The sequence below is a fragment of the Urocitellus parryii genome, chromosome 5, assembly GCF_045843805.1.
Source record: "Urocitellus parryii isolate mUroPar1 chromosome 5, mUroPar1.hap1, whole genome shotgun sequence".
NCBI lineage: Eukaryota > Metazoa > Chordata > Mammalia > Rodentia > Sciuridae > Urocitellus > Urocitellus parryii.
In genome coordinates, this window is record NC_135535.1 from 185,396,870 (window position 1) to 185,415,144 (window position 18,275).

Consider the following 18,275-nt stretch of genomic DNA (forward strand, 5'->3'; position numbering starts at 1 on the left):
CCACAGGAGGACACCACTCCAGAATGGTCCTTGGAGGCTGTGGGGACTCTCCCTTTCTAGCCCATAATTTCCTGTTGCCCTTGCTGAAAGATGGAACCAGGAGTCTATAGTTTGAGGGCACAGCCCAAATTCTGAGTCTCCTGGGGCAAGGAATTAAGGCAAATGGGAGGGATGTCAGATAAGGATGGGGTTAACCTAGCCAGATTACCTGTGACCTACTGGGCCACACAGCTCCTAATCCCAAGGGCCCTGTTCTTTGATACTGGAAGTTGCCTGGGGCATTAACATGGGAAGCAGAAGGGGACAAGCAACTTCCATATTTGGACTTCCATATCCCAGTCTTTGGGCTTCTGTTGATCCCAATTGTCAATGAAGAGATGAAGAGAGTGGCAGGTACCACGGGATCAGACTAGAATAGAAATAGCAGAGCTCCTAAGGAGTGATCAAGGGCAGTCCTAACAGCTATGGTCCCAGAGAGTCACCAGCTCTTCTCCTGTCTTCCTCAGGCTGATGAAGTTTCCCTGTAAGTCTGCAGGGAGACCTCTCTTCCTGGGGACTTTGGGTCACCTTTCAAGTTGGGACTGAGCTGTGGAATGGCCCTCTGAGCCCCATGGGCTTCTAGCTTCTTCCTCATAAGGACTCAGAGCATTAAGGATCTGGATGTGAGTTGGAGATTCACTCTTAGGCTGCTTAGGTTTCAGGATTGTTGATTTTCCCCTCCAAGACAGGGTTTGTTAAGCAGCCCACACTGGCCTTGAACTTGTGATCCTCCTTCCTCAGCCTCCCACGTAGTTGGGATTGTAGGTATGTACAACTACACCCAGTTGGGTCCCAGGATTGCAACCAGGGAGGCAAAGGTGAGCTCTGGGACTCTGCAAGTTACTGAGAGGCAGGACTTCCCCCAAGTACACACCAACACTCAGGAGGTGGGAGCCCACTGCTTAGCCATTCTCATGCTCTACCTCAAAATCTCCCATGTCCTGAGACCTCTCCAGACTCATCACTGCTCCTCCAAGACAACGTTATCCTGCCTCTGGGCCCATTACTCTTCATACTTCTTTCCAGACCCCCACCCCCACCAATTCTCCTTATTCTGCAAGGCCCAGCCTCAGAACCCCAACTGAGCCTACCTACTGGACTTGCTCCTATCTGCTCTACCAGACTAAATCCTGTAGCTCTGTTTTCAGTCCTCTACCAGCCTGGCCTTCTCCTGACTCCTGGCATCCTCTCAAATTATTCCCCAGAGCCTGCTGACCCCTCTCAAAAGGCTACTTTCCCTGCCACTCTGCCCCTACCTCTTCCAGGCAGCCTTCCTTGCAGTATTTCAGAGATTGCATGTTGTCCCTAATTGCTTCCCAAAAGCCCTGTCACCCTTGTTCATGTCCCAAATAGCCTGTTCTTGGGCACAGCCCACAGCACATGCTGACAGGTGGCTAGAGAGGAGATCCTAGTACCAGACTCTTTCCCTTTGTGTGTGTGTCTTTCTGGATATGGAATCTAGGGACTCCTGCATGCTAGGGAAGCATTCTACCACTGAGCTACATCCTTAGGCCTTAAAAATAAAAATAGAGACAGAGTCTTGCCAAGTTGCCCAGGCTGGCCTTGAACTTGTGGTCTCTCCCACCTTAGCCTTCAAAGTAGCTAGGATTACAGGTTTTTGTCAACACACCTGGCTGATTATCCCTTTTCACATCCACCCCAGTCCCCATTCTCGATTCAGGAGCTGATTCAGTCAGGCCTGCCTAAGAGGGCAGTTAAATGCAACTTTTCTGGATTCTGCCACTTAGCTCCCATCTCTATCCTGCCTGGGTGGAAGAAGGCAGGCAGGGGGTACAGCAATTCAGACATTGGGCAGAGTGAATGTCAAATGCACTTTACTGGGCCCCTCGGCCTTCAAATACTGTCCTCATGGAGCCTAGGGCACGCCCTTCCCAGCAGCTCCAGCTGTACAGGAAGTGGGGTAGGTGGAGGGAATACATGTGAATAGCTCACTCCCCTCCTCTGAAGAGTTCTGGGTGATGCTGAGACCACAGCTGCTTCCCTTTCCCCGTGAAGCTTCCACCCCACCCACATCAGTCAGACCTTTCTCAGGGTCGGAAGCGGGATGCCGAGGCCTTCAGCACAGGAAGGTGGCTTCAAACCAGCTACTTGTTCCCATTTAAAATGGGGCAAGAAGCTGTGTGCAGAACTATCCTGGGGCAGTGGTAGGGTAGAAGGGATAGCAGCCTGATCTGGGATGGGAAGGCCTTGGGAGCCAGACTCTTTCCTTCAGGCTTGAGCCCCAGGCTTGGTTTCACAGAAGATAGCAGGTGGCTAAGTGTAAAGTTCAGCCAGATGAAACTGGAGTGGGTAATGGATGACCAGGTGGGGCAGCTGGTTCAACTGGCTGCTGTGCCCTGAGCCCCAGTCACCAGTCGCGCTCTGCTGGTTCTCGGTAGGGTAGGCCTAAGAGTGTGAAGACGTCCTTCTCGGTGGGTGTAGGTAACACTCGGCCAGGAGCCATCTTGACACCTTGAGTGTTCCGGACCACAGCTGTGCTGAGGGCATGTTCTGAAAGGCTCATGCCCTTAGTCTTGGCCAGAGCCCGCATGGACCGGTTGAAGTGAGCAGAGCCAGTGAAGTAGAGCAGGGCGCAGGCAAACTCACTGTAGGGAACCACGATAATGTCTAGTCGTCGGTGTCGCCGCCCTGGCCCTGGGAGCTGGCATACACCCAGGTACTTCTGTTGCTGGCCGTTCTCCTCCTTGCTCACCAAGTCATCTGTGAGGAACCCTGGCACAACACAGGGTATGGCTGAGAGGGCTAGGAGCCAGACCCCACTTTGCCCATCTTCCCAGGTCTCTCCTAGTTCTCCGAGTTCTCTATTCCCACCTCACTGGATTCTGCCCTGAGGGACCCTGCCCACTCTGGGCCAATCTCTTGATTTGTGAAATGGGGTGCCAATTCTGCCCATCTCTCCCAGTGACACAGAAATATCAGATAAGACTTGAGTCTCTGGGTGATGCTGGCCCATGTTTCATCTCCTCCTTGAGAGGACATGGTTACAGGTGAGGTGGGGGTCTTTCAAGTCTCCTTTCCCAGCTTCCCTGCCCCCTGCTCACCAGAGATGCTTATACCTTGCTGCCGAAGGCTGTCAAGGAGACGACTGAAGATGCCCTGGTGGGACCGGCCATCTGGGTGAGTGATGAGCACATCCACATCACCACAGGTCGTCTTCCCCCGGCGGTAAGAGCCACATGCCACACACAGCAGCCCAGGGCTGAAGGCCTGGGCTGACAACCGGACCTGGGCAAGAGCAGGGAGGGAGGAAGGTAGTCCTTAAGCCCTCTAGAGCTCCTCCCCCAAGGCAGCAGAGGGCCTTCTGTGATTCAGGGTCCACACTATGCCCCAAGCCTGCTGCCAGGCTGAGGGAATTCCCCCCTGGGGCACTGCTGTTCTTCAGCTGGCACTGGGCCAGGGGAGAACCATCCCACATGGGAGATAAGCCCAAGGAGAGAAGACACTGGCTCCACCTCTGTGGGAGGGCACCCATCATCCCTCCGCACCTCTTTAAGAGCAGAGGGACACTTTGTCTCAACCCTGACCCAACCCACACCCACATGCCCTGGTCTACAAAATTCTGCTTAGAACAAGGGGACAAGTGCCTGGAAGCTAGATGCCAAGTCTTGGCAGGCCTAGGTGTCCATGGATTTGGAGCTAAAGACAGTTAGTTGGGGTTTGAGGCCTGAGCAGGCGGCTGGCAGTGAGCCCTAGGCCCAGGCCTGAAAGAAAATGGAACACGGAAATATAACTGCACCTGTGGGAAATGAAAGCAAAGAAAGAGCCAATATGAGCCCATGACTACATCCCTTCCTAGAGGAGGGAGATGAGACAGAGGGGACTGTCAGTAGAAGGATCATCCCTCACTAAGGAGAAATAAACGCATTAGCCTCTACCCAGAGACACTAAAGCCTTTCATATGCAGATGCATTCCCGCCTCCATTCCAGGACACAGATTTCTGGGGCCCTGGAGACCTACAGCCAGGACACCTCAATTCCCCTGACAGGCTGGGCTCTGCTAATCTCCTCAGGCCCTTTTTGGCTTCCCAGGAGAAGGGGAGGAGAAGACCCAGATGAGTAATCCCATCAAAACCTCTAAGCCTGGAGCCCTAAAAGGGGGCACAGGGAGCCAGGTGGGAAGCCTCTTCTGTTCTAACAGCTGAAGGCTGGTGGCTGGCTGGGGCATTCTCTGTGCCCAGACACCGTGGCTGAGTGACGGTGTCATCACTAACACTGAGGCCTGGTGACAAGAGTACAAAGGGGCCTTTCCATAGACCCTCTAGCCTGGAGTGGAGCTGGAGGATGATTTCTATCAAGCTAGGCCAATTTCCCCAGAGTGCTATCCATTAGGATTCTTGACCAAAGCGAGCAAATCTTGCCTACAACCCCTAATCCTGATGCTGGCTGAAGAAATGACACATCTATTCCTGTCTCTCTCTACTCTTGATTTTACACAAACTTTATAAAACATAGTCTCTAATGTAGCTCTAAACCAAACCCTTATCTTTTTTTTTTTTTTTTTTAATATTTTTTTTTTTTTAGTTCTCGGCGGACACAACATCTTTTGTTGGTATGTGGTGCTGAGGATCGAACCCGGGCCGCACGCATGCCAGGCGAGCGCGCTACCGCTGAGCCACATCTCCAGCCCCCCAAACCCTTATCTTGACCAAACTTTATTTCTTGGACAACTATAAATCTTTTTTTTTTTTTTTAATTTTTTTTTTTTTGAGAATTTTTAATATTTATTTTTTAGTTCTCAGGGGACACAACATCCCTGTTGGTATGTGGTGCTGAGGATCGAACCCGGGCCGCACGCATGCCAGGCAAGCGCGCTACCGCTTGAGCCACATCCCCAGCCCATTGGACAACTATAAATCTTAATCCTCCTCTTAATCAAGGCCTATCCTTAACTCATTTTTTTTTCTTTTTTGTTGGTACTGGGGATTGAGCCCAGGGGCACTCTATCACTGAGCTACATCCCTAGCCCTTTTTATTTTTTATTTTCTGACAGACTCTCCCTAAATTGTTGAGGTTGCCCTCGAACTTGTGACCTGCCTGACTTAGCCTCCCAAATAGCTGGGATTATAGGCAGATACCACTGCACCTTATTTAAACCAATCTTGTTGGAGCTTTCTCCTAATCCCACACCTACTCCTACTAGTACTATGCTCCTATACCAACCCTAACCCAATGCTGACAAGACTTGTATGGGCTTCAGAGGGTCCACACATCTAGAAAAAACTTCACACATGTATATATTTGGGAAGACACAGTTCAGTTCTCATTAGGTTCTCAAAAGAAGTTAGTGAACCAAAAAGAATTAAGGGACTAGGACTGTAGCTCAGTGGTAGGGTGCTTGCCTAGCATGTGGGTGGGGCACTGGGTTCAATTCTCAGCACCACATATAAATAAATAAATAAAGGTCCATCAACAACTAAAAATATATATTAAAAAAGAAAAAAAAAAGCATTATGAAAGGCTAGGGTTGTGGCTCAGTGGTAGAGCACTTGCCTGGCATGTGTGAGGCACTGGGTTCAATCAATCCTCAACACCACATAGAAATAAATAAACAAAATTAAAGGTATTGTGTCCATCCACAAAAAAAAAAAGCACTAAGAAGCTGGGCACAGGGGCACATGCCTGTAATCTCAGCAGCTTGGGAGACTGAAGCAGCAGGATCGCAGGTTCAAAGCTAGCCTCAGCAATTTAGCGAGGCTGTAAGCAACCTAGCAAAACCCTGTCTCAAAATAAAAAAATAAAAAGGGCTGGGAATGTGGTTCAGTGGTTAAGCACCCTTGGGTTCAATCCATGGTATTAAAAAAAAAAGCATTAAGAACCTCTGGCCCTGGGCTGGGGTTGTAGCTCAGTGGTAGAGTGCTCGCCTAAAGATATTGTGTCCAACTACAATTAAAAAATAAATATTAAAAAAAATGTTGGGGCTGAGGTTGTAGTTTAGCGGTAGAGCGTCCGCCTAGCATGTGCAGGGCCCTGGGTTCAAATCTCAGCACCACATAAAAATAAATGAATAAAGGTATTGTGTCCAGTTACAACTAAAAAACTATTAAAAAAAGGAAACACTTATAAAAATGAAAAATTAGAAACACCCCAAAGATCCAACAAAATGGGCTTTGTTAAATAAATTATTTTTAAAAAATGTTTTAAAAAAAGAACCTCTGCCCTGTCCCACTCTACCCTAGCTCTGTTCAAACTCCAACATCCTTGAATAACTGGACCCATAACAAGCCTCTACTCTAGCTCTAATGTTACCCAGTGCTCACACTAATACTGGGAGCTCTCTCCCAAGCTCCCTCTGGGCCTGCAGCTTCAGTCTCAACTTGCTCTTCCCCCAGCCTCTGGAGATCCATGGCTTCCTCTGCCTGTTGGGCTCCCCAGCTGAGAGATCAAAGATTTTTGGCTTTAAGCCAGAACCTTATAGCAGGGCCTGGCTCTCTTCACTGCTCTGGGACACCTGCTTACTGTCTGCTCAATCTCTGCAGCCTCCTCTCTGGGCATTCGTTGTAGGAAGTCATCATAATGTTTCAGGCCAATGGCCTGCTGAGCAGTCAGGGAGGCCAGGCTGCGTATGTCTTCCAGATTCCGGAAACCCTGGAAAAAAAGCAACCAGAAGGAAAGCTATGAGGATCCAGGACCAATGAAATGGTGGGAACAAGCAGACACAGGAGGTTTCTATTGCCCCAGATTCCATTCAAGGCCTGAGAGAGGACCAACCCCAGGTGTGGGAGGGTCTGTACTCATAGGACCTGGGAAAGTTAGGGGCCTAGAAGACATGCCATAATCCAGAGATGCTAATTCATGGCACCACTGGTCTGGGGATGGGCCTGGGCCTCTTCATTGTAACCAATGCCCCCAGATAATTCTGGGCATGGCTAGATTTGGGATATACTCTTCTAGGAACATTTCCTCTGAACGTCCTGAATTCTCAGGAAGGCACGTGCTATTCTGGGGGACAGAGAAATATACTTCTTGTTCCTACCAACACCACAAGGATACCAAGCCTCATGGCTGTTCTAGAAGCCAGGAGATGGACTTATTTGAGAACTGATGCCTTTTTTTTTTTTTTTTTTAAAGAGAGAGTGAGAGAGGGGAGAGAGAGAGAGAGAGAGAAAGTTTTTTAATATTTATTTTTTAGTTCTCGGCGGACACAACATCTTTGTTGGTATGTGGTGCTGAGGATCGAACCCGGGCCGCACGCATGCCAGGCGAGCGCGCTACCGCTTGAGCCACATCCCCAGCCCAGAGAACTGATGCCTTTGAGAAGTTACCTCCCTATAGTCTAGTTCATTCTCGTCAGCATACAGGGTAGCAGAATGGTACCCAGGTCACCCCTGGTAACAAGGCAAAGGGACTTATAAGGTCAGAATTCTGAAACATGGCAATACTAAAATGGCAGCTGAGCCATGGTTTGACCTGATGGTACCACATCTGGGCAGTCTTGGTCCCAGCTCCCCAGATGTTGGAAAAGAGTTCCAAGACAGGCACGCTGTCACTGATGTGGTCCAGTTTCCGCAGATGCCCACTCTCCAGGATCTCCATGATTTTCTCAGCCATCCGCTTCCCAATCCCAGGGATGCTGCAGGCCTCCTAGAGGAGGATGGGGACAGAGGTAAGGAAGAAGACTGAGAAAGCAGCTAGGGAGAACCAGGGGTAGGTTAAAGTAGACGCCTTTAGTAGATGTCTGCTGAAAAGTCAGCCAGGCAAATGTGTGGCTGTGGAAAGCCTAGGCACAGTTGAAGATGAGAAGTTTGGATGGAATATGAGCTGGGTAACTTGTCTTTAAGTTCCCAGAGGAATACAGACCAATGATAAGAAGTGGCGAATAATGATAGGACTAGTCACCATCATCATCGTGGCAATAGTGAGAGCCAACATGTACTGAGTGCTTACTGAATATCATTTCTGTGCACCAGGGACCATCTCATTTCCTCCTCGTAAGAGCACCATGAATGAGTTGCTATTATTAATCCCTTTTTATTATTGAGAAAACTGGTGCTTGAAAGTTTAAGTAACTTGCCTATTGTCACACAGTTAGTAACCCTGGTCTGTTAGGCTCCAGAGTCTAGAATTTTGTTTTAAACTTTTTAAACAAAACTTAAAAACAGAGAGGAGACTGTATTGAACCCCCAAGCACCAATCACCTCCTTCAACAATTCTCAAGATTTTGCTAATCTGCTTTCACTTCCCATTTTGTTTCTTTGTGAAAGTCTCTCAAACATAAAATCTTAACCATTAAGCCTGATGTCCTGGCTAGTAAAGACAAGATGTCCCGGCCAACACCACCCTACCTCCAAAGTACCTGGTAGGAGCTAACAGGCTTGTGGAAGCTCTTGAGGGCATTGATGGCTTTGGCATAACCCAGAGCCCTCCACTTATCTCCCTGGACGCTGTAGGCTTTGGCCAGCACTTCTAGCTTCTCTGTGATGTGTGGGTTGTGGTTGGTCATCTTCTGGCTTGAGGGCTGTGCACAGACCCACTTATCCAGGGCCTCTGGGACTGGGCCAGGCTCGCCATCTCCCTCAGGTGGGATTGGGTAACGGCCGCTGATCAGAGCTTCCAGATCAGCTGTGCTAACCTGGGGCCCTTCCCCATCACTGGTTTCATCATCGGAGCTGGGCTTGAAGTAGGGAAGAAGAGTTAATAAATTCTTTCCTTCCGTGAGGAGGACACCTCAAAAGTGGGAGTTGTCTTTGCATGTGTGGGTGTCTCCTTCTCAGACCCAACATTGAGGCTGGGGCTTCTGCATCAAGCTTAGGTCTCCTTTAGCACTGGGACATGTACTATGTGGCTTCCCTTTCCCAGTGTCCAGCCCTGGGCTTCTGAGTAGTATGTGCTAAATCAAGACAGACTTACTGTCTCAGGGGCCTGGTACCTTCTGATGTTCCCCACTTCTAGGATCAGATACCCAGGGGGCTAGGAGGCTCCTGACCTGGACTTGGGAGCTTGGTGCCTCTTCTGCCTTTTGGGGAGGAGATACAGCTCTGGTAGGAGGAGGCAGAGGAGAAAGGGCTGTCCTAGGCAGAATCCTATGAGTGCCAGGAGGAGCAGAAGAGTCTTGGTCCACTTTGCTGGGCTGTGGTTGATCCACATACCTGGGGGATGATGACAGGAGGTTAAGACACCCAAAGTCTCATCCTATTTCCATCCCAAATCCTTCTCTATTTTGAAACCTTAGTTTTCTAATGTGTCTAATTTTAAAAGTAGGGCTGGGGGTGTAGGTAGAGGGCTTGCCTAGGATATGCAAGGCCCTGAGTTCCATCCACAGTATCACAAAATAAACGAGAAAATAGTCATCTGGAATAGCTCAAGAATAGACTCAAGATGCTGCCAGAAAACATTTGAGGAACCAGCCCACCTGTTGGGGATGAAGATGCTAAATCCAGCTGTGTCCACCAGTCTTCTCTCCTGCAGGCAGGAGCTCAGCCAGGTTGACTTTACCAGTTGAGCACCTGGGGGCAGTCGGGGCAGTCTGAGGAGGCGGAGGGCCCGCTCACAGTCCATGCCTTCATCTACCACAATGTGAGTGACCCCTGGGGTCTGGGCAGAGCATATCTGGCCACCATGCTGAACAATCTGCTTCTCAAAGAGTTCTGCCCGGGCTCGTCCAATGCCAGTGGACACAACGTGAGCCCGCAGGGAGCTCAGCCACTCTGTGGGAGGGACAGTTAGATGCCTATTATCAAAATTTTTAGATATGATCACAATGACATGTTTGCAGTCCTCTCTGCCTAAAACAATCATTTTCCTTCCATCCACACAGTCTGCCTTCTGGGGATTCTACCTTATAAGCATACAGCCAATTTCCTCATAGGCAATCACTGGAATATAAGGGGTGAGAATTTTTATTTATCCTGTTTTCTGGTGTAACAAAGAACAATGTCTGGCACATTGTATGTAGCCTATAAATATTTGTTAAATAAAAGAGTAAATAAATGCCTTATCCCTCCCTACTTTGAACTGCAGTTCAGAGTCACTTTATCACTTATTCTTTCAACAAAGCATGTTTCTTCTATTGTTTCTTGCCCTCACAGTCTAGCAGATCTGATTCCTGCTCCCACTCCCCATAAAGCCTCTGCCATCTTTCTGTCAATAGGGCCCCAAACAACTTACAAGCCTGAGGCTAAGTTGCTCAGGGCCTTGCTAAATTGCTGAGGCTGGCCTCAAACTTGTGATGATGTTTATGCCTTAGCACTCCTAGCATCAAGGGGAATTTCTGTCTGCAGTTGGGGCAGCCTCCTGGAGAGTAAAGAATTCTACCAGTCATTTCCTGAGGGATTAGGGAGTATATTCTGACTGATGAAGGTCTTAGGTGGGGAAGAAGGGAAACAGAAAGCTGCCTATCAAAGATGTGTGACTGCGGGGCTTGGTGGCCCAGGACTGTAATCCCAGAGGCTGGGGAGGCTAAGACTGGAGGATAGTGGGTTCAAAGCCAGCCTCAGCAATGACAAAGCACTAAGCAATTCAGTGAGACCCGTCGCTAAAAAAAAAAACAAAAAACAAATATGGGCTGGAGATGTGGCTCAGATGAGTGCCCCTGAGTTCAATCCCCAGTACCCAAATTAAAAAAAAAAAAAAAAAAGAAAAGATATGGCTAATCCAAGTCAGGTACAAAGACCTGAAGGTCCTAGATAGCTTGTCTCAGTTCTGATACCTGATTCTGGACAGGAACAAAGTAGGACCAAACAATGGGAAGGCCAAGGGTTCAAGTGCATGAGAGTTCTGAGAGTATGTCTGCTCACCTCCTGCTTCTTCTCCCTCTTCCCTCTTGGGAATCTTTGTCAATGCTTTTGATGATGGATTGACATGACTTTTCTTTCTCTTGGGAAATGCCTTCAAGATGCCCCTGGGGTCCATTGAAGTATGGCTGGATCCTTTCTGTTTAAGGATTGGTCAGGGCAGACGTCATGTAGAAATCCAAAACTGAGTTCTCCCAACCCACTTGCATATAGAGATGGAGCCTCTATCAACCAGACCTTGAGGGCAGCAGCCCAGTTTCCAGGGATCTCAGAAAACCCAATCAAACTTCAGTGGTTTAGCTAGCTCTACACTCACGGGTTGTTTAGTTTGGCATTGGGGGAAGCGAGGGGAACACAGGGACTATTGAGGTTATTTTTGAGAGGTAGGAAATTATAGCAGTCCTCAAAGGAGTTGCACTGAAGATTCAGCAATCTGCCCGTGCTGCATCCCACTTCCAAAGTGCTTTACCAAAAAGACACCAAGGTAGGAAATGAACTATTTAGGAAGGTCTTCTTCATCTCCTCAAAGGAGTAGAGACGGAAGGACACCTGCCCATAAACCCACATAGCTACCTCTCAAGGATACAACTGAAGAGGAAAACCTGGGAGGGTGGTTTGGAGGGCGCCGGGAACAGCCTGCACCTGCCCGGGGCGCAGGACTCTCAGCATGGGGCGGGTGGGGGGGTTGAGTCCCGCAGCTGCGGGGAAAGAGGGCACTGCCATAGCAGGTGTGCGGCGCTCTCCGGGACTGGGGGAGTCTCGGTCTCACAGCTGGGGATGGAGAAGACTCAGGCAGGTGTGGTGCACCCGCCGCGTGCACAGCTGGCACGGGCCAGGGATTCCCAGCTGGGAGCCAGGGGAGAGACCTCCACCGGGCCAGACCTAAGAGTCCTTCCCAAGGTGGGATCAGCTCTGGATCTTGGAGAGTCACCGGGCGAGAAGGAATAAACTACTTACCAGAGGAGCCAATGAGAGCGGACGAAGGGGGTAAGAGGGAAGGGCAAATGCCCAGAATACCATCCGGGTCATCAGGAAGTGACCCTCGGCGGAACAGTTGCCATGGCAGCGTCCTTGCGCGTGGCTGGGCGGAGGGAAGATGGCGGTGACTGGCTGGTTAGAGAGTCTGCGGGCGGCAGAGAAGACAGCGCTGATGCAAGATGGTAACTCGAGGCGCCCGCGAGCTCCCTCGTCCTCACCGCTAGGGTCCAGCCTTCGCGCTGGTGTCCCCGGGGAAGGGCCTCGGCCGGCAGAGCTGGAAGCGCAGCGGTCGTCTGCCAGGCCAGTTCCCGTTTTGGCAGAAGAGGAAATTGAGGCCCAGAGACGACGGGACTGGAACCCACGTCTCTGGGCGCCTCATAGGTTTCCCTACACCATCTCGCCCCTCTCGGAGTTTTGTTGCTAATACATAATAATTCCTTTCCCATTCGTTATCTCATTTGCTGCTCACTGATGTGCCAGGATTCTGATAATTTTCTACTCTGTTTTACAGACGAGGAAACAGAAATCCTGGAAAGTTTTAGATCAGCCTCAGCTTTCCCAGCGAATCAGTGGTACAACTGATCTTGATCTGGGCTCCCATGAACCTCAGTCTGGGGATTCGGTTGCCGGTGGCAGCCTGGTGTCATGAAGAAGAGGGAGACCTGGGTTCTAGTTGGACTCTGCCATTAATTCTAGGGCTGTGCAGCAGGCCACTTTTCTTGTTTGGATCTCGCTTTCCTCATCTGTAAAATGAAGTAGATGGGCCACCACTTACCTCTGAGATCCTTTCCAGCTGTATTGTTATGTTTGCAAAGTGAATCTCTAAATGTGCCCTGGTCTTTACTGGAGCTAGAACAAGGACTAAGAACCATGCCTGTAAGAGTGGGCACCAGGTATGGAGTTCTGGCTTTTTCTTATCATAGAACTAACTGTCCATTCTAGGGCCTCTTGGATTTCAGGGTTCTTTCCTGGACTCACTTGGCAGCCAAAGCAAATTAGGTTTAAATTTCTGAGGCTATAAAGCTAACAGCTGGGGACTCAGTCCCAGGTAGAGGCCAATCAGGGAAGCCTGGAGTTTGTGGAAATTAAAATCAGCTGCTCATTTGTGCAACATTTAAGGGAGTCCTTACTGTGTGCCAAGTTCTGTACTAGAACAGTTAAAAAAAGACATATTCTCCTAGGAGTGCACAGAATGGTCAGGAAAAGACATGTAAATAAATAATAGTGCATGTTAAGTAGAGGGTGAAATCTTGTATAAAATGCTTTGAGAGCATGAAAGTAGAAATGATCATCTCTTTGGAGGGAGACCTAACAGAAGGGGTGATAATTCTGGGTCCTAAGGAATTAAGAGGTGTTTGCAGAGTGGAAAAGGGAATGATATTTAAGGAATAGTGACTCAACATGTAAAGGCTTGGAGGTATGGAAATATACAACTGGTTACTCAAGGAATAACAAAATGTTTAGTGGTGAGAAATCATTTGCTCAGTCAGTTGTAACAAACCATTATGCTGTGTCAGCTGTGCTACTAGGTGCTAAGATACAAGGGTGAATGAAAGGGTCCCGTCACTCAAGGAACAATGAGGGGAAAAGGTGGAAATGGATTGCAGAAAATTTCGGTATTTGCCTTGCAGAATTTGGACATTATCTCAAAGGACAATGTTGATTGTTGTTTGTGTGCATGTGAGAGAGAAAGAGAGCATGCACGCGCATGGATTAAACCCAGGGATGCCCTACCACTGAGCTACATCAGCGGCCCTTTTTATTTTGATACAGGTTTTGCTAAGTTGCCCAGGGTGACTTTGAACTCAGGATTCTCCTGAGTAATTGATATCGTAGGCATATGCCATCATGTCTGGCTATTTTTGTTTTTATTGTGATAAAAAGTACATACCATAAAATTTACCATTTTAACTCTTTAAGCATACAGTTCATTTTAATTAAGTACATTCACACTGTTGTGCAATCATCATCACCATCCATTTCCAGAATTGTTATTTTATTTTATTTGGTATCAAAGATTGAACTCAGGGGCACTTAACCACTGAGTCCCATCCCCAGCCTTATTTTGTATTTTATGAGAGACAAGGTCTCACTGAGTTTCTTAGTGCCTTGATAAGTTGCTGAGGCTGGCTTTGAACTCACAATCCTTCTGCCTCAGCCTCCTGAACCACTGGGATTACAGGCATGTGCCACTAAACCCAGCTTCCAGAACTGTTTCATCTTCCTCAAGAAACTCTGTCAGTAAACTCTGTGCTCTCTTCCTCCCCAGCCCCTGGCAGGCACCTTTCTATTTTCTATTTCTGTGAATTTGACTACTCTAGGAAACCAGATGAATGAAATTGTCCTTTTATGATTGGCTTATTTCTTATAGCATAAGTCATGTTATACATGTGTTAGAATTTCCTTCCTTTTAAAATGTGAATAATATCCCATTTGTATTTATGCACAACTCACCTCCTCACACACATACATTTTGTTTATTCATGTGTTGAGGGACACTTAGGTTGCTTCTACCTTTTGACTATTGTGAATAATGCTGCTCTGAATATGAATTCAGAGGTATTCAGAGGTGCAAGCCCAGGTATTTGGTCACAGAACAATATTTAAACAAATATTTTATCAGCCAAGATTGTGTTCTTTTATTATTAGCATCACAAAATGATATTGTTAAGGTTTTTCCCCCCCAAAAAAAAACCCCCAAAACCCCACAATATTGAATATATGGGTGTGCTTTGTTAAAATGCAGATTTGCCATCTTGGCAGGTATAGGGATGTAAAAAGGAACTCTCTGGAAAAATGTTCAATAAATCCCTGGAACAATGTTCAACCTTACAAATATTTTAAGCTGTAGAAATTTTTCTGATATAATTATTAGAACTTGGACTTTGGCCTCAAAAGAGTTTAAGTCTGAGTCTGTCATTTTCTAGCTTTATAATGTTAGACTAAGTTTCACATCTTTAAGCCTCAATTTTCCTCATCTGTGAAATACAGATAATGGAGATACAGAGGATTATTGTGAGAATTAAATTCAATAAAACATGTAAACTGGCTGGTTGATAGTAAGTACCACATTCTGCTAGTACTCGAGGCTGGAGGCAAAGGGGAGAAGATGGCCAGGCTAGGTGCCCTCAGCTGTGCACAGGCAGTACCTTGTGCCCTTCTTCTGATAGGAAAACACCTGCTGGCTCCTATGAACCACCCAAATGGTTAAGAATGGTGGAACCTAAAGGCTGTTGAGATGCCCTGCAAATTTGGGATTTGAGTTTCCCTGAAATACAAATTTAAAATGACTCAAGAGAACTGTTCCCAGAAGAGTAAATTAGGAAAAAGCCACCTGAGGACTCTTTTGTAATTTTTTGGTACCAGGGATTGAACCCAGGGGTTCTTGACCACTGAGCCACATCCCCAGCCTTTTTTTTTTTTTCAATTATTTTTTAACCTTTATTTTATTATTATTTTTTAATTTTTCTGTGGTGCCAGGGATCAAATCCGGTATCTCATGGATGCTAGACAAGCACTTGACCACTAAACCACAACCCTGGCCTCCCCAGCCCTTTTAAAAATATTTTATTTAGAAACAGGGTCTCACTGAATTGCTTAGGGCCTCACTAAGTTGCTGAGGCTGGCTTTGAACTCGAGCTCCTCCTGCCTCAGCCAAGCTGGAATTACAGGAGTGCTCCATGATACCTAGCTAAGAATCTTTTTCTTTTTTTTTTTTTAAATTTTTTTTTATTTAGCTGTTGATTGACCTTTATTTATTTACTTATGTGATGCTGAGAATCGAACCCAGTGCCTCATACATACTAGGCAAGCACTCTACCAACTGAGCCACAACCCCAGCCCCCTGGCTAGGAATCTTTAAAAAAAAAAAAAAAGTGTAGTTATAGATGGACAGTATGCTTTTTTAAAAAATATTTTTTTCAGTTGTAGATGGACACAATACCTTTATTTTTATGTGGTGCCGGGGATCGAACCCAGTGCCTCACACATGATAGGCAAACACTCTACCACTGAGCCACGACCCTGGCCAAGTATACCTTTATTTTATTTGTTTATTTTTATGTGGTGCTGAGGATCAAACCCAGCTCCTCACACGTGCTAGGCAAGTGCTCTGCCACTGAGCTACAGCATCAGTCCCCAGCTAGGATTCTTATTCTTGAATCTTATATAGTGTACATGCCTACTGAGCATTAATGCCCTTTTATTAGTCTTTCTGAGGGCATACCTATATCTGCGTCCTATATGTAAAAAGAAAGAGGAAGTTACACAGTCATCCTTAAGCAAATGCTTATGGTTATGCTATGTGGGTAGAGAAATTGGTCAGGGAGACTCCGGGCTTGTCAGTGGAGGATGTGTCGATATTTATTCATTCTTTCAGTCACTATTTCTTTGAGCCAGCTACTCTGCTTACTCTCAGGGAAACCACAGGTACAGGGATAAAACTGCTCCTGTCCAGTAAAAGAGACAGGCAATAATCAAAGAATCACACCAAGTAGATATAAAATCATAACTGAAGTACCTTGTCAGGGAGCAAATACATGGCAGTTGCCATCATGTGTCTCTGAATGACCTAGAGATGTGTGGAAGAAGGTAGGACAATGGCATGACTGAAGGGAAGTGCTGGGTCAACAACCCCAGCTCAACATCCTGTGTAAGCTTGGTTTTAGAAACTGTGTGATGACATTCATGTCTGATACTTTTAGGAGTGTTATAATATGTGATAAATGCTCCACTATACATGTGAATACACCATGGGAGGGGGAAGATGAGGAAGTGATTACTTCTGCCAATGAGCTGGAGGTGATAATTGTGGGAGACTTTCCAGTGGAAGTGACATTTGAGTTGGATTTTGAAGGGTGAGGAAGAGTTTCATGGATGGGAAGAATTATGGCATTATTGCTGATAGAGAAAATTGCAAAGGCATGTTCAGAGGAAGAAGCTTCAGAAAGCAAGTGAGCCCCAGGATATGACTTAAAGTAATGGTGGGTGATAGTTGGCAAGGAGTTCCTAGGGGTTCCAGCGAGGTTTCTCATTACTCTCAGGGCTATTGCTGTTCCCAGGTAAGGCCCCTTGCACATCAGCACGAGGCAAGGCAGAGGAAGGCTATGAGGTAAGGCACTGTCTGCTCTGTGTGTAGGGAGAAGAAAGGTGCACTATTTGTTCCCGGATGGAAAGGAAATGGCTGAAGAATATGATGAGAAGACGAGTGAACTACTTGGTAAGTAACAGGCTTCCATTGGACTCTTTGGAAGGCTTGGGGTTGTTCTGAGCACAGGCCAAAGCTCCTAGCCTTAGGCTCGAGGGAGTTGCCCAGCATGAAATGTGGAAACTGAGGGAGGGAGTACTCAGGCTTTTGGGGCAAGGTTGTTACTGAAAATAGTTTGGACACTGGAAATGGAGTGGGAGGTTTTTGTTTTTTTTGTTTTTTTTTTGTTTTTTTTTTTTACCCATAAAGCCCAGCCCCAGCCAGCAAGAAAGGTAATTCTAAGCTGGGAGGGGGTATGAGGAGAAACAGTTGGAGAAAAACTTAACAGAGGAATGGTATTGAAGTGGGAATGGTATTGAAGTGGGAATGGTATTGAAGTGAGCCTTGTAGCCCGTAGTGATAAGGACAGCCTTTCACTGCAGGCTTTTTGATTGCTTGTTGTGTTTTCTGAGCCACTCCAGGAGCAAGCATCAGAGGCAGTATCTTCTGACCTTGCCTCCAAGGCAACACCGTTAAATACGACCCTCATCTTGAAGAATGATCCAAAGGGGGTATGCTTGGTGATTTTGCAGCATTATCATTTTTCATTCCTACAGATTTTTCCCTCTATGAATAGGCTTATGAATAGGGGTTCCAGTTTGAATTTCTGGGAATTATTTGATTTGTCCACTTTCTATTCCCAGGTACGCACATCAGCCTTAACTGACTTCCCAGAGCTAGGAGGCTGGCTCTGTGACCCAGGGCCTAAGGCTGTCAGCAGTGGGAGTTGGTCTCTTTATTAAGTTCCACCTGAAATGCTAAGACCAATGATGGAATCATGGACTGGGTTATTTTCTTGTCATTATTCTTGACTTTAATTTCTTCCTAGGCCTGATCGACAGGTTGTATTGGTGAGGGAATTTCTTTTTCCCTTTTTCTGACAGCTCATAAATGTCTAGAACCGACAACATGGATTACACTGGTTTGCATTCTCTTGGTCTCTGGTCTTAAAATATGTGCCCTCCGCATGTTCAGTTGCAGAGTGAAGTGTTGATCCCTCCTTATTATGAACTGCTTGGGCTTGGTCCCAATTGGCTTAGTCTGGTGCTATTAAAAATCTTGATGTGTTTAGCATATGACACTGATTCGGAGGAAACCAATACAGTAGTAATATCCTCACAATGTATTGTAATTTATAGTGCTCCCAGGGGGTGACAGCCTTGGAATGCCTAACAGGGGAGAACTTATGAAAGCAGAGGTCACGTGGGCTAACCATCACCATATCCAGGCCAGAGACTGACCGCAACACCTCGCCCCAGCTT

At 47.1% G+C, this 18,275-nt stretch overlaps 2 protein-coding genes across 8 annotated transcripts in view; one reads left to right on the forward strand and one right to left on the reverse strand.

The window, feature by feature from the left end:
* Window positions 1-1,868: 1,868 nt before the first annotated feature.
* Window positions 1,869-11,803, reverse strand: Poll (DNA polymerase lambda). 2 transcript variants are annotated; one of them, XM_026407926.2, is made up of 9 exons: window positions 11,748-11,803; window positions 10,794-10,929; window positions 9,410-9,704; window positions 8,984-9,146; window positions 8,354-8,671; window positions 7,468-7,641; window positions 6,517-6,645; window positions 3,117-3,285; window positions 1,869-2,772 (listed from the first exon to the last, which is right to left on the reverse strand). In XM_026407926.2, the coding sequence occupies exons 2-9, from the start codon at window positions 10,906-10,908 to the stop codon at window positions 2,408-2,410; spliced, it is 1,728 nt and encodes a 575-aa protein (XP_026263711.2). In that variant the 5' UTR covers window positions 10,909-10,929; window positions 11,748-11,803; the 3' UTR covers window positions 1,869-2,407. The 2 variants fall into 2 exon arrangements, with proteins under 2 accessions (XP_026263711.2, XP_026263712.2); XM_026407927.2 differs by lacking the exon at window positions 11,748-11,803 and adding an exon at window positions 11,673-11,736.
* A 66-nt stretch (window positions 11,804-11,869) lies between these two features.
* Window positions 11,870-18,275, forward strand: part of Dpcd (deleted in primary ciliary dyskinesia homolog (mouse)) — a 33,543-nt gene continuing 27,137 nt past the window's right edge. For all 6 annotated transcript variants that reach the window (XR_013343643.1, XM_026407884.2, XM_026407885.2 and 3 more), the window contains exons 1-2: window positions 11,870-11,950; window positions 16,906-16,986. Coding sequence is in view for 5 of the 6 variants with exons in the window: in XM_026407884.2 (XP_026263669.2) it covers window positions 11,887-11,950; window positions 16,906-16,986 (145 nt within the window). In the remaining variant the exon portion in view is untranslated. The remainder of the gene's footprint in view (window positions 11,951-16,905; window positions 16,987-18,275) is intronic.

Coding starts and splice junctions, on each gene's coding strand:
- Poll (XM_026407926.2), bottom strand. CDS start 10,908: ATGGACCCCAGGGGCATCTTGAAGGCATTTCCCAAGAGAAAGAAAAGT. Junction 9,705..10,793: donor AGAGGGAGAAGAAGCAGGAG/GTGAGCAGACAT, acceptor TCCCTCCCACAG/AGTGGCTGAGCTCCCTGCGG. Junction 8,672..8,983: donor CACCAAGCTCCCAAGTCCAG/GTCAGGAGCCTC, acceptor CCCTACTTCAAG/CCCAGCTCCGATGATGAAAC.